At 38.6% G+C, this 15,705-nt stretch overlaps 1 protein-coding gene across 1 annotated transcript; it reads right to left on the reverse strand.

Moving 5' to 3' along the window:
* Nucleotides 1-764: 764 nt before the first annotated feature.
* LOC113543977 (retinitis pigmentosa 1-like 1 protein) lies at nucleotides 765-15,055 on the reverse strand. Its single transcript, XM_053241489.1, has 20 exons — nucleotides 14,971-15,055; nucleotides 14,613-14,764; nucleotides 13,455-13,527; nucleotides 10,787-10,888; nucleotides 10,602-10,682; nucleotides 10,391-10,486; nucleotides 9,880-9,978; nucleotides 9,058-9,504; nucleotides 7,614-8,006; nucleotides 7,234-7,365; nucleotides 7,010-7,117; nucleotides 6,743-6,859; nucleotides 6,442-6,543; nucleotides 3,147-3,263; nucleotides 2,502-2,654; nucleotides 2,105-2,230; nucleotides 1,903-1,971; nucleotides 1,578-1,667; nucleotides 1,362-1,448; nucleotides 765-1,133 (listed from the first exon to the last, which is right to left on the reverse strand). The coding sequence occupies exons 1-20, from the start codon at nucleotides 15,053-15,055 to the stop codon at nucleotides 913-915; spliced, it is 2,850 nt and encodes a 949-aa protein (XP_053097464.1). The 3' UTR covers nucleotides 765-912.
* Nucleotides 15,056-15,705: the final 650 nt, after the last annotated feature.

Below are 15,705 nucleotides of genomic sequence, written 5' to 3' on the forward strand. Positions count from 1 at the left end.
CTGGTCCTTAATGGTATCCACTAGACAAAACATGCCACCAATAGAAGGCAACAGATTACCAGTAGAGACCCACAGGGACCATTACAGTTTCCATTAAAACCAATACAATTCCCATTAAAACCATTAAAACCATTACAAATTCTATGAGGGTTTCTGTTGTTTTTTTCAGCAGACTCAGAGCTTGAAAGGGACATTCAGCAAGGTTGTCCAATTTTAAAACTTTATACTGATTACTGCTACAGATGTACTAAATAGTGTACAGTTTACAGTCCTGTGTATTTATTGTGCTGTTGTGTGTGTTCTTTGTCCTGCACTCGTCTCACACAATGTGTACAAGCTGCATAGAGGAATGACAATAAAAACCCACTTGTCTTTGTATTGACATGTATTTTCACATGCATTTCTGATGTTTCTGATGGCACATGAAATGAGCAGATATATATATATTTTCCCATTTTTCTGCACAGTGTTCTGTGAGTTGTTTGTGTGATTTTAGTGCCAGCTTCAGCCTGGTGTCCAGAGATTTGGTGAGAAGAGCAGAACTCATCACAGGCTGCAAAATCCCAAACACACAGCACATGTAGCGGTTACGGTGCCTGAGAAAAGCTCACAGAATCGTCTCAGACCTCAGTCACCCAGCACACAGTCTACAGTGAAGCTGCACACATGGTATATCAGCTTAAAACTGGACACTTGCCTATTAGACTACTCAGTGCATGTGCAGAAATAATTACTGCTCATAGAAAGCAGACAAAAGTAAAGTGTAAAGTATAAAGGGTTTTTATTCATATTTTAAAAATAATGTTAATAATTATTTGGGGTTTGGGGAATAGGGGGGTGGTAGGGTTACGCTTAAGGATAGGATGGGGGCTTGGTGTGTGTGTGTGTGTGTGTGTGTGTGTGTTTAATTGATCAGGCTCCAGCATGTGATGGCGTCTCTTGAGCTGATCTTCTCGGGACTCTCCTGTCTCTCTGGTCGCAGTGAGCAGGTCCTCTCCACCCTGACTCACAGGCTCGGTCACGGCGTGTCCACACACGTGTGTGTGTCTGCAGCTTTCTTTCTGTCTGACGATCACGCTGGTCTCTTGATGCTTTGGCGTCAGTCAGCTCTTTCCTCCCTCCATTCTGTTCAGCTGTGGGACAGAATTAGAGAAATCACTGTGCAAGCTTGTTTCCCAGAATTCAGCAGGAATTACGCAACACAGACCGCAGTACTCAGCTAGTAAAGTTTTACGCTGAGGTAAATTAGATTAATGCGTGGAACACTTGGATGGATTAACATAAAGGGTATTAACTATGAATAGCGTGTCCTTGTTGGCTGCTTGTGTCTGTTGGTGCTTTTATCTATTTCTCATGATTACCTTCTTTGTCCTCAACTTTCTTGTAGTTGATTTTTCTCCCTCTTCCTCGTGTTCCTCTCCTGACCTTCTTCTTTGCCTTTACTTCATCTTTAGGAAATAATGTAAGAATAATGTCACAATCTTAAACAATATTATTATTATTATTACCACCATTGTATTCAGTATTTGTCTATTTTATTGTAATCGTAATATGGAACGCTCATTTTCATGGCATACTCAGGAGCTGCTCGTTAACGGTCTCCGTCTCAGGGAGTTGGATTTCCTCTTTAGGCTCAGATTCTTCATCCGCCTTCACCATGGGTTTGTCTGCTGTGACACACAAACATTAACAGCTGTCCAGATGTGTATTATTATCTTGGAATTTCAGGAATAAAAAGCTCAGGGTGAAAGTTCAGGAATAAAAAGAACTCGGCTGCAATAAACAGGCAAAATATTATTGTACACATTTGAATATTGAGCCTAATATCAGAGGATTTGATGCTCGGAGGGATTCTGTGGAATTTAAAGAGGTGTGTAAGGGGGACTGATCGCTCCTTCTCACCCAGAGGTGTGCTGTTCTCTGTTTCTGCATCTTCTGGTGGTCTTTCTACGACCTCAGCTGCAGATCGTCCTGACAAAAGTCACACGATTCACAATTAAAACATGATATAAAGTTTAGATTCGCCGTTTAACACAAACTGAACTAATATCAGCAGTTCTTCAGGTACATTACTGACATCATGACATGATATTAATATTAATACCTGCTTTATTGTCCTGGAACTTTCTGTAATTGATCTTCCTTCCTTTGCCTCGTGTTCCTCTCCTGCTCCTTTTCTTTTTCTCATTTCCATTCCCGGTGTTTTCAGGCTTCTCTGTATTATTGCTCTCTGATAATTTAATGTCACAATTATTAATAATATCATTATTGCCACTTTAATTGAACTTACATTTTCATTATTACAATTTTCACTTATAAATGTTTTTACAAATTACGTGTATAGTCTCAGCCAGTATAACGTCCACTAGCTGTACTGCAGCCTCAGCTACAATTTATTTACTTATTTACTTACTTACCTACTTATTTATTTATTTGTTTGTTTCTTTGTTTATGCACTTATTTCTTTGAGTAGTTGAGGTTTAGTGATTGCTCCTACTCACCCAGACATGTGCTGTTCTCTGTTTCAGTGTCGTCCAGCTTTCCTTCTTCAACAACTCCTTCAGGTTCACCTTCAGCTTCTGCCTCAACTTCAGCTTCACCTTCAGCCTCAACTTCAGCTTCAGCTTCAACAACAGCTTTAGCCTTAACTTCTTCTGAAAAAAAAAAATCACATGATTCACAATTAAAACTTGATATAATGTTTAGATTGTATTATATGAGGCGGATAAAGTTTTTCACTTCAGTTCCTCATTAAATTTAATTTAATATCAGAAATTCTTCAGGTACTGACATCATGACATGATATTAATATTAATACCTGCTTCATTCAGGTAAAAGCTCTTTAATGCTCTAGGAACTCAAAATTGATTTAATCCACAAAACCCTATTAAATACAACGATCTTTTCCAGTGTTTCTGTTTAGTGTTTCAGTACTTAAGAAGTGATATATGAGTAGTAGATATGGAGAACTATGCATTAATTCCAGTATTAATGGAAGCCGTTGCTGAGCTGATTGACCTTCAATCAATATCAGTTGGGCTTTTATTTAAAAAAATCTTACATTATTATAGAGCACTTTATCAATTTATCTTTAAATGTGTAACACAAATGCTATTTCCTCACTGGAAGTTAATTTCTTTACTCACCCAGAGGCAGGTTGATCTCGTCGCTTATCTCCTCCAGGAGGACGGTCAGGAAATCATTAAAGGCTTCAGCCTCAGCTTCAGCGTCGGCACTCATCACGATCTCCCCACTTTCTCCTGCTGAAACAGAAACATTTCAATTTAAAACTTAACATTTTCTAACTCTAGTTTAACTTCAAATATTTTGAACATTATAGCATCTTGTTAAGAATAGAGGGTTAGTAGCTATGGAGTATTATGTGTTATTAATACGAGTTAACTGTGTTCATCACCACGGCAACGTTAATATGAGGCTTTTTTCAGTTATTGTTTTGCATTTTGTCTAAAATTATTTTGAGATTATATTTTTTTACTCACCCAGAGACTGGCCAGAAGTTTCCCCTGCCTGAACCAGGAGAACGTTCTGGAGCTGGCTGATGGCTTCAGCCTCCGCCCCATCATCCACCTCCTTCAGCATCCCTGTTTTTAAAAAATAAATTAATATTCTCAGTTTTCAAACAGTAAAATCAGAGCTCTCTAACACAGCACATCAAATTTCATGACTATTCTTGTAAAATTTCAGTTTCCTTTATTGGCTTGCATTTCATTTTATTTAAAGGTTTTATCATTTATTTTTGCAAATCCTCACATCACTTTATCAGTGTGAATTGTATTTAACTTTGTAATTTAAATATTATTAGCATATTATATTTTATTTATTTATTTTTTACTCACCCAGAGACTGGCCAGATGTTTCCCCTGCCTGATCCAGGAGGACGTTCTGGAGCTGGTTGATGGTTTCAGCCTCCGCCCCATCATCCACCTCCTTCAGCATCCCTGTTTTACAATAAATAATATTCTCAGTTTTCTAACAGTAAAATCAGAGCTCTCTAACACAGCACCTCAAATTTTCTTTATGTTAGTTTATAGCATTTTTATAGCATTTCAGTTTCCTTTATTTTCTCTCATTTCATTTAATTTAATGTAAGTTTGTATGATTTTCTTTTGCAAATCCTCACATCAGATTGTCAGTGTAAATTGTATTTAATGCATATTATGATTTATTTATTTATTTTTTACTGACCCAGAGACTGGCCAGATGTTTCCCCTGCCTGATCCAGGAGGACTTTCTGGAGCTGGCTGATGGCTTCATCCTCCGCCCCATCATCCACCTCCTTCAGCATCTCTGTTTTTAAAAAATAAATTAATATTCTTAGTTTTCTAACAGTAAACTCAGAGCTCTCTAACACAGCACATCAAATAATTTTGCCATTTTATAATTTATGTTCTTTACTCACCTAGAGACTGGCCAGAAGTTTCCCCTGCCTGATCCACGAGGACGTTCTGGAGCTGGTTGATGGCTTCAGCCTCCGCCCCATCATCTACCTCCTTCAGCATCCCTGTTTTACAATAAATAATATTCTCAGTTTTCTAACAGTAAAATCAGAGCTCTCTAACACAGCACATCAAATTTTCTTTATGTTAGTTTATAGCATTTCAGTTTCCTTTATTTTCTTTCATTTCATTTCATTTAATGTAAGTTTGTATGATTTTCTTTTGCAAATCCTCACATCACATTGTCAGTGTAAATTGTATTTAATGTTGTAATTGAAATATTTTTGGCATTATTTATGTTCTTTACTCACCCAGAGACTGGCCAGAAGTTTCCCCTGCCTGATCCAGGAGGACGTTCTGGAGCTGGCTGATGGCTTCAGCCTCCGCCCCATCATCCACCTCCTTCAGCATCCCTGTTTTTGAATAAATTAATGAATATTTTCAATTTTCTAACAGCAAAATCAGAGCTCTCTAACACAGCACTTCAAATAATTTTGGCATTTTATAATTTATGTTCTTTGCTCACCCAGAGGCAGGTCGATCTTTTCTTCTGTCTCTTCCAGGAGGACTTTCTGGAGCTGGCTGATGGCTTCAGCCTCCGCCCCATCATCCACTTCCTTCAGCATCCCTGTTTTTGAAAAATAAATAATATTCTCAGTTTTCTAACAGTAAAATCAGAGCTCTCTAACACAGCACATCAAATTTTCTTGATGGTTCTTTTGTAGCATTTCAGTTTCCTTTATTTTCTTTCATTTCATTTAATGTAAGTTTGTATGATTTCCTTTTGCAAATCCTCACATCAAATTGTATTTAATGTTGTAATTGAAATATTTTTGGCATTATTTATGTTCTTTACTCACCCAGAGGCAGGTTGATCTTTTCTTCTTTCTCATCCAGGAGGACGTTCTGGAGCTGGTTGATGGCTTCAGCCTCCGCCCCATCATCCACCTCCTTCAGCATCCCTGTTTTTGAAAAATAAATTAATATTCTCAGTTTTCTAACATTAAAATCAGAGCTCTCTAACACAGCACATCAAATTTAATGTATTTTTTTGTAGAATTTTCCTTTATTGGTTTGCAGTTCATTTTATTTGAAGATTTTATCATTTATTTTTGCAAATCCTCACGTCCCTTTTCAGTGTGAATTGTATTTAACTTTGTACTTTAAATAGTATTAGCATATTATTATTTATTTATTTATTTTGCACTCACCCAGAGACTGGCCAGAAGTTTCCCCTGACTGATCCAGGAGGACATTCTGGAGCTGGTTGATGGCTTCAGCCTCCGCCCCATCATCCACCTCCTTCAGCATCCCTGTTTTTAAATAAATTAATATTCTCAGTTTTGTAACAGCAAAATCAGAGCTCTCTAACACAGCACCTCAAATAATTTTGCCATTTTATAATTTATGTCCTTTGCTCACCCAGCGGCAGGTCGATCTTTTCTCCTGTCTCTTCCAGGAGGACGTTCTGGAGCTGGCTGATGGCTTCAGCCTCCGCCCCATCATCCACCTCCTTCAGCATCCCTGTTTTACAATACATTAATATTCTCAGTTTTCTAACAGTAAAATCAGAGCTCTCTAACACAGCACATCAAATAATTTTGGCATTTTATAATTTATGTTCTTTGCTCACCCAGCGGCAGGTCGATCTTTTCTTCTGTCTCTTCGATGAGGACGTTCTGCAGCTGGTTGATGGCTTCAGCCTCCGCCCCATCATCCACCTCCTTCAGCATCCCTGTTTTACAATAAATTAATATTCGCAGTTTTCTAACAGTAAAATCAGAGCTCTCTAACACAGCACCTCAAATTTTCTTGATGGTTCTTTTGTAGCATTTCAGTTTCCTTCATTTTCTCACATTTCATTTAATTTAGTGTAAGTTTGTATGATTTTCTTTTGCAAATCTGTACATCACTTTGTCATGTGAATGGTAATTAATGTTGTAATTGAAATTTAGGCATATTATAATTTATTTTCTTTACTTACCCAGAGGCAGGTCGATCATTTCCCCTGACTGATCCAGGAGGACGTTCAGGAGCTGGTTGATGGCTTCAGCCTCCGCCCCATCATCCACCTCTTTCAGCATCCCTGTTTTAAATATTGTAATTTAATATTGCAATATTCAGGTTTTATCCTTTGTTTTTAAAGCTCTTCATGGGCGCAGCCCGTCTTTATTGCACATTAACTCTGGTTGTGTAAATCTGTACAGCACTTTATCAGTGTAAAGGGTATTTAAATGTGTAACACAAATGCTATTTCCTCACTGGAAGTTAATTTCTTTACTCACCCAGAGGCAGGTTGATCTCGTCGCTTATCTCCTCCAGGAGGACGGTCAGGAAATCATTAAAGGCTTCAGCCTCAGCTTCAGCGTCGGCACTCATCACGATCTCCCCACTTTCTCCTGCTGAAACAAAACATTTCAATTTAAAACTTAACATTTTCTAACTTTAGTTTAACTTCAAATATTTTGAGCATTACAGCATCTTGTTAAGAATAAGAATAAAATGTTTTGCATTTTGTCTGAAATTATTCTGAGATTATATTTTTTGCTCACCCAGAGACTGGCCATTGGATTCCTCCGTCTCATCCAGGAGGACGTTCATCAGTTCACTGATGGCTTCAGCCTCCGCTCCATCATCCACCTCTTTCAGCTTCTCTGTTTCTGAATAAGTTAATATTGTCAGCTTTCTAACAGCACTAATACCAGTGAACCACAAGAACTGAACTAATATCAGCAGGTACATTACTGACACCATCACATGATATTAATATTAATACCTGCTTTGTTGTCCTGGAACTTTCTGTAATTGATCTTTCTTCCCCTGCCTCGTGTTCCTCTCCTGGTCCTTTTCTTTTTCTCGTCTCCTTTCCTGGTGCTTTCAGCAGGCTCGTCCGTCTCGTTGGTGTTTACTACATCATTAGAAAATAATAAATCAACAATGTCACAGTCTTAAACAATACTATTATTGACACTTACTGGTTATTAATAATACTTATTATCAGTGAAAGATGAATGCAGTGTTTTTTTTATTCATTTGTATTCATTTTTTGTTTGTTTACTTACTTATGTCTTTGAGTAGTTGATGTTTGAAGGGATTGTGTGAGATTTATTTTACAGTTAAAGAGGTATATCAGTGTGAGTGATTGCTCCTACTCACCCAGAGATGTGCTGTTCTCTGTTTCACTGTCTTCTGGCTTTCTTTCTTCAGCAGCAGCTGCAGCTTCAGCTTCAGGTTCAGCCTCAGGTTCAGCGTCAACTACAGCTTCAGCTTCAGGTTCAGCTTCAGGTTCAGCTTCAGCTTCAACCTCAGCTTCAGGTTGAGCGTCAGCTTCAGCCTCCACTACAGCTTCAGGTTCAGGTTCAGCTTCAGCTTCAGCTTCAGCTTCAACCTCAGCTTCAGGTTGAGCGTCAGCTTCAGCCTCCACTACAGCTTCAGGTTCAGCTTCAACCTCAGGTTCAGCGTCAGCTTCAGCCTCCACTACAGCTTCAGGTTCAGCTTCAGCCTCCACTACAGCTTCAGGTTCAGCATCAACTACAGCTTCAGCTTCAGCTTCAGGTTCAGGTTCAGCTTCAGCCTCCACTACAGCTTCAGGTTCAGCTTCAGGTTCAGGTTCAGGTTCAGCTTCAGCCTCCACTACAGCTTCAGGTTCAGCTTCATCTTCTTCTGAAAGAAAAAAAATGTCACATGATTCGCAATTAAATCTTGATATAATGTTTAGATTGTATTAATTGAGGCAGATAAAGTGTTTCGCTTCAGTTCCTCATTTAGGTTAGGTTCAACTTTATTGTCATTGTCAGAGTACGAGTACAGAGATGACCAAATGCAGTCAGCATCCAACCAGTAGTGCAAATAACAAATAAGGTAAAATGAGGTAACAAGGTCATGGTGCAGTAAGTTAACAGTGTACAGTGTAGAGGTAAAGGTAAACAATATGATGCATAAACAGTAATGCAAATGGCAATCAAGTTTAATGGAATAAATAAGGATTCTGGTGCAGTTAGTTGAGATAAACAGTATACAGGTGGAGGTAAGCAGCATGATGCATGCAATATGATGCAGTGGACACATACAGTGGATAAAAATGCAGATGTGCAAATAGCAATAATGTGCAAATAACAGTCTGATATAAGTAATAGTAATAATGATGACAGATAGTGCAGTAAAGTGCAAGTACTTGCAAATAATTCCAGATAACAGTGGTGTCTGATGCTAATGTTTAGTTATTAGGTGGAGCCTGGCAGTTAACGCTTAGAAGCAGAGTTCAGCATCAGTACAGCTGAAGGGAAAAAACTGTCCATGAGTCTATATTTAATTTAATATCAGCAGTTCTCCAGGTACATTACTGACATCATGACATGATATTAATATTAATACCTGCTTTGTTGTCCTGGAACTTTTTGTAATTTATCTTCCTTCCTTTGCCTCGTGTTCCTCTCCTGGTCCTTTTCTTTTTCTCCTTCCCATTCCCGGTGTTTTCAGCAGGCTTCTCTGTATTATTCAAGTTTACTACATCATTAGAAAATAATGTATAATGTCACAATAATAATATTATTATTGTTACTATATTATTGTATCTGTGTGAGTGATTGCTCCTACTCACCCAGAGATGTGCTGTTCTCTGTTTCAGTGTCTTCTTCCTTTCCTTTTTGACGGTCGGCTTCAACCTCAGCTTCATCCTCAGGATTAGCTTCAACCTCAGCTTCAGCCTCAGCCTCAAACTCAGCTTCAACCTCAGCTTCAGCCTCAGCCTCAAACTCAGCTTCAGTCTCAGCCTCATCCTCAGCTTCAGCCTCAACCTCAGCTTCAGCTTCAGCCTCAGCCTCAAACTCAGCTTCAACCTCAGCTTCAGCCTCAGCCTCAAACTCAGCTTCAGTCTCAGCCTCATCCTCAGCTTCAGCTTCAACCTCAGCTTCAGTTTCAACCCCAGCCTTGGCTTCAGATTCAGTTTCAATCTCAGCTTTAGACTCAGCTTCAGCATCAGCTTCAACCTTATCTTCAACAGCAGCTTCAGCAACAGCTTTACTCTCTGCTTCAGCCTCGTCTTCTTCTGAAAGAAAAGTCACAGGATTCACAATTAAAACTTGATATAATGTTTAGATTGTATTAATTGAGGCAGATAAAGTGTTTCACTTCAGTTCCTCATTTAATTTAATATCAGCAGTTCTCCAGGTACATTACTGACATCATGACATAATATTAATATTAATACCTGCTTTGTTGTCCTGGAACTTTTTGTAATTTATTTTCCTTCCTTTGCCTCGTGTTCCTCTCCTGCTCCTTTTCTTTTTCTCCTTCCCATTCCCGGTGTTTTCAGCAGGCTTCTCTGTATTATTGCAGTTTACTACATCATTAGAAAATGTATAATAATAACATAATGTACAATTACTATTATTATTATTATTATTATTATTATTACACTCACCCAGAGATGTGCTGTTCTGTATTTCAGCGTCTTCTGGCTTTGCTTTTTCATCAGCATCAACCTGAGCTTCAACCTCGGCATCAGCTTCAGCTTCAGCTTCTATGTATAATGTCACAATCATAAATATTATTATTATTGCCAGTTTTAGTGAACTTACATTTTCATAATTACAATTTCACTTATAATGTTTTTTTAAGTGACTTATAGTCTGATCCAGTTTAACGTCCACTAGCTGTACTGCAGCCTCAGCTTTTATTTATTTATTTGTTTATTTGAGGAGTCATTTGGAGGGATTGTGTGACATTTCTTTTACAGTTAAAGAAGTAGATCAGTGTTTTAAAGTTCAAATATTTAAAATATTTTATCATCTTGTTAAGAATATAGGGTTAGTAGATATGCAGTATTATTTTTATTAATATGAGTTACCGGTGTTAATTACCACAGAAACATTAATATGAGGGTTTTTGTCATTTTGTCAGAAATTATTGTGAGATTATATTTTTTTCTTCACCCAGTGGCAGGTCGATTGTTCCCTCTTCCTCATCCAAGACCTGACTGATGGCTTCATCCTCTTCCTCTGCTCCAGCATCCACCTCTTTCAGGACCTCTATTTTATAAAATATTATTTTTATATTTCATTAAGTGGTGACATTTTCATGTTATTGACTTTCCTTCTCATTATTCTTATTCCTCCTATCATTCTCCATACAATAATAACTCACTGATTGAGGGGTCATTGGTCTCAGGGTCGTAGATGAAAATCCCCATCAGTACCCTAACGGCCTTAGTGCGGATCTGTTCTCCTGTAATACGAATGTTAAGGGCTTCAGCTTCAGATTCTGTCTTCAGCACCTTCAGCATTTATCTCAGTAACATTGTCAGTTTTCCATATCAGGTCTTTACTCACTCAGTTGTTTGTCATTTGCTTCAAGATCCTCGAAGAAACTGGCCATCAGTTCCTGAGCCTCAGCTTCAGCCTTAGCTCTTGTCCTCTGGCTCATCTTTTCTCCTGAAACAAGAGCTTTTATTTATTAAAACTTAAATTATTATTATTTATTTTTTATTAAAAATTATTAAAGTCGACGTTTACAACCTTATCGTGTTAAGAAGCAGTAAATGAGTAGTATATCTGGGGCACTATGAAGTGTTAAGACGTGATGTTTAGAAGTCAGTGTTGAGCTTCTTAAACTGCTGTTTTAACATTAATATCAACAACACATTATTAACAATATATTAACAATATTATATTAACAATAATATCAACAGTTACACAACTTTGTGCTTTTCGATTTGGTTCTTTGTTCATTTTGTACATTTACTCACTCAGATTCTGGCTGGTGGTCGTCTCAGTGGCATCCACAAAGATATCCATTAGCTTGGTTATCTCTCTCGTGTGGTCCAAAAAAGTCAGTAACAGATTTGTCTCCAGTAGAAATGCTGCGATCCTCTTCAGCTTCTTTTGCTGCGATCCTCTTCAGCGTCTTTTGCTGCGATCCTCTTCAGCGTCTTTTGCTGCGATCCTCTTCAGTGTCTTTTGCTGCGATCCTCTTCAGTGGCTTAACGTGGTCTGAAGTGAACGGTCAGTGTGACTGAAAAATGCAGCTCACCATTATGACGTCATAATGTAGAAAAATTCCGTCACAAAATTCTACTTTGGGTTCTGCCTCCACAAAAACAAGCCAATTTTCATATGTACACATTTCAGTTGTGCAATTTAGTGTATTTAATAATCTATTTTACACACTAATTTTAGCTTTTTTGCCATTTTAGTAGTTACATCTGTATTTGCAAATAGATCTGACCAATATACAAAATCACTGCCACACATTTTCACTCCCTTCTCATCTTACACACAAACACATCTGGAGTTTTTAATAGTTTTCACTCGTGTAGTGAAGAATGAATACGCAATATTAACTTGTTTTTCACACTAAAAAATTTTATGTTCCTAAACTTTTCAAGAAAACACAATGTCTCTGTCTTATAGATCGATAATATTCGAGTGCCGTGTGTCCAGATCCAGAGAGAAACCTCTCCTCATGATAAGTAGGCGTAACATGTTTTGGACTTTCCCACTACTTTTACATAACAGCCTACTGATCTAAAAGGTGTTTTAAACATAGTTTAATCCTACTCGATAGTGTTTCTCAGAATTGTCTCTTCTATGATAAAACATGCGAGAAGCTATAAATTAACAGCACCAGCACGTTTCTATCTGCTTTATTTTCCTGCATTTCATGTTTGTGACACACACGGCGATATGATCACCTTATTTTATTATGAAACGCATTTACAGAAAACTAAACTCTTTGTTTTTCTTCTAACAGGCTCCCAGTGAAGACAATATGCAGCTGATGTAAACCCAAGTATCCATCATTCAGTGATTACTGGAAGCTGACGCTGTGGTTTTAAACTGTTAAAACGGACGCGTATCTTTTCCTTGAGTTGTGCTTAACACAGAAAACTAAACAGCATCACAACAAAATTATTCCAAAACACACACTCACTATATAAATCACTGTATTTTTTATTTTGTATTACAGAGAAGACAGTATCATGGCATTAATTCATTCAATCATCTTCAGCAGCTGTTTTATCCAGGATCAGGATCGCGGTGGATCCAGAGCCAATCCCAGGAACACGGGGCACGAGGCAGGACAATTGTTCCCAGATGGGATGCCAGTCCATCAGAGGGCACCAGCGCACACACACACACACACATTTTATTAATCCTGACCACCTCTATTACAACTGTAAATTTATGAGAAATAATGCTTCTTCAACATTTTAAAAACTGCTTAAAAAAACTAAATACAATGAGGAATAAATACTCCAATACAGCACATCATCATCTCAATATACCAAGAGCAAATTTCATACATTTCTGCCTTCGTCAGTATCAAAACTAAATCTCAACAGTGGCCCAAACCTGTCGCGCTGGCATCAGTGTGTAAAACATAAGGAAGCTGACAGTCTCCAGAACCCAGGACTGGAGCTGACGTGAGTTTCTCCATCATGAGCTGAATGTCTTCCTGGCAGTGTTCAGTCCACCTGTCCCCTAAAGGTGCTAACCTCGAGCTAGAAAACTCCCCCTTCAATAAATCATTTAGAGGCCTGACGATGCGAGAGTAATCACGTACAAAGCTGCGATAACAGCCAGAGGAACCTAGGAAACACCTCAATTCCCTGAATGTCTGCGGACGCGGCCGGATCTCTCATATAACGGCAGAGTTTGGATCAGACTGAATGCCCTCAGAAGAAATCATAGCCAAGGTATTTCCATTTTTAGTCTTCATACTCTGATTTTTCTTTGCACCTTAAAAGAACCAGGACTTACAATCTCGTGCCTGTGGATGGCACCATAAAGTGCAATAAAATCACTTCTACAAATCAGTGAACTCTGAAAAAGAACCCACTCTTCATACACACTTTTAAAATTTATGCACAATAAAATACAAATTGTCCCTATTAATTACTCACATGGTTTGATCTGGTTTTCAAACTGCTACACAGCATAACACACATCTCCCAATCAATCATCTTAAATGATGTTTGGAGTTGTGCATTAAACAGACGAGTCTCCAGCGCAGGTCTCTTGTTGGTGCCGCTGTTGCAGAAATCCAGTCTAGTGGTGCTGCAGAAATCCGACTGTGGAGGAAATAAACACTCAGAGTCACATCTCTTAGGTATTCACAAACTATTTGTGAAAATAGTAACACAGTGGTGTAGAAATTTTACTGGGTTTGCAAATGCTTCATAATGTTTCCTACAAGTCTCGACTGTCTCAGTCCCAAAATCCTTCCAGTGCACTGGAACGTTCGCTCCCTAAAAAATCCCACAATGCACCGCAAATACCAGGGAGCATCGATGCTCACTACGTTCCCTTACTGGAAATGATTTTCTGAAGCCTCTCAGCTCGAACAAAATGGCGGACAATCTCTCAGCCAACTTCGTCTACAAATGTAAGTAGCTTGTTATCGCTGTTGTGGCTCTAAAATGATTACTCATGTTAGTGATTATTAACTTTATTTGACATTCTGTATACGGTTTTTTGAGTGTAACACGTGTTTAATGATTTTTAAAAATCCACTACCGAGCCTACGATCCTGCTTGAAGCACCATGACAGGAACACGTGTGATTAAGCTAACAAATTTATATGACATATTAAACTTAAATATTTTTTATGTTTGGGTTTTTACAGTGACTGATGAGGATATGAGAAGGCGAGAGCAGGAACGGCTGCAGCCGAAAAAGCTCCAGAGATGGCTGGAAGTGAGTTACATTATCCATAAACAACCATATTTAACTCGTCTGTTTGCATCTGTTAAGAGTGATGAAGTAGCAAATCTGTTCACAAAGACAAAAACTGTAAAATAGATCACCTTTACATTCACTTCTGCAACTTTATTACTGTTTTTGTGGAAGCCGTTAGTTTAACTCTCAGAGTGATTCCTGATGTGAGTGACGGTGAGATGCTTATTAAATACAGGCTTGGAAAAGAGGTGATGAAGAATAATTAAACAAAGTGTGTCTTTGTGTGTTTATTTCACTTTATTATGGCTGTTTAGATACATAATTGAAGAGATGGGGCTTGAAGGCAAACTTTCCCCACAGCAGGAAAGCCGGAAGTGGGAAAATGTAAAAAAGACATACAAGGTAGGTTGTCTGATTTAGAGTTAAACCATGTACAATCAAGTAATTCAGTTTTTGCAGCCCAGTCTGGCGCGTCTACAGAGGGAGGAGGAGACGCCGCTGCCACATGGAAGTGCTTCTCTGCCATGCATGAGGCAACTGGCTCTAAACCCTCAATAACACCATCCACTTTAATCACCTCATGCAGGACAGAGAACCCTTCTGTGACAGGAAGTGAGCAGGCAGCGCCATCTAGTCAGGACAGGAGCACACTAGATCAGGGACGAGAGGAGAGGAGACCGAAAAAGAGAAGGAGTGAAGACCCAATTCTACAATAAAATATAAAAGCAATAACAAAATGCAGTTACTTCATTTTTGTGTATCTTCAAAAATCTCAGTCAAGTGCTTATCAGTCTTGCATTTAGCGTCACATCTACAGGCCCAGTAGTTATGTTCACTGTGCCGTCCAGACAGTTCAGCCACTACCCAGCGAACATGCCTGCGCGGCCCACCGTGGGTAGGTGTGGGTTTACTGTGGGGCATGTGGGCAGCACAAACCCACACTAATTCCACATGGTCTCCATGTGGTTTAGCCCACGCAGGGCCCACAGCAGTTTGGCCCTTTGGGGTCCCTATGTGGGCTTTCTGTGGGCAAACCTCTGTCTCAACAGCACAGCACAGTTAAAACGTTGTTTTAAGATTAGATGCTCTAGGGCCAGGGGTACTCAAACTTTTTCTTACAGTCCTTATGCGAATGTTGCATAAAGTCAGACGTCTGCAACAACGACAGTAAAATGTAAACAGTGAGTTGTCCATGGCATAACAAAAACGTCATAAATTCAAAATCCCATCACACTTCAACAGCCCGTCCCATATTAACTAAAACTGCACACAGAGACAAGACAGTAGGACAAGTACTGTCTCTACCTGCCGGTGTGTAGCAGCTAGAAATACACTATACTTTTTTTTATTAATATTTTGTTCCTTTCAAAGTTAGATAGACAAACATTCAGGTAGATAAACATTCCCATACAGCAGCATTTGCCATCTGCCAATTTTCAAACCAACTTAATCACAGATTAATTATTACTCATTACTATTTTCTTAATTTTGAACCATTAAAAATTTCCTCAAAAATGGTAAAAGGTCTGCAAAGCGCTTTACAATGTTTCCCATTCACACACACATCAGTG

Source organism: Pangasianodon hypophthalmus, chromosome 17, assembly GCF_027358585.1.
Source record: "Pangasianodon hypophthalmus isolate fPanHyp1 chromosome 17, fPanHyp1.pri, whole genome shotgun sequence".
Classification (NCBI taxonomy): Eukaryota; Metazoa; Chordata; class Actinopteri; order Siluriformes; family Pangasiidae; genus Pangasianodon; species Pangasianodon hypophthalmus.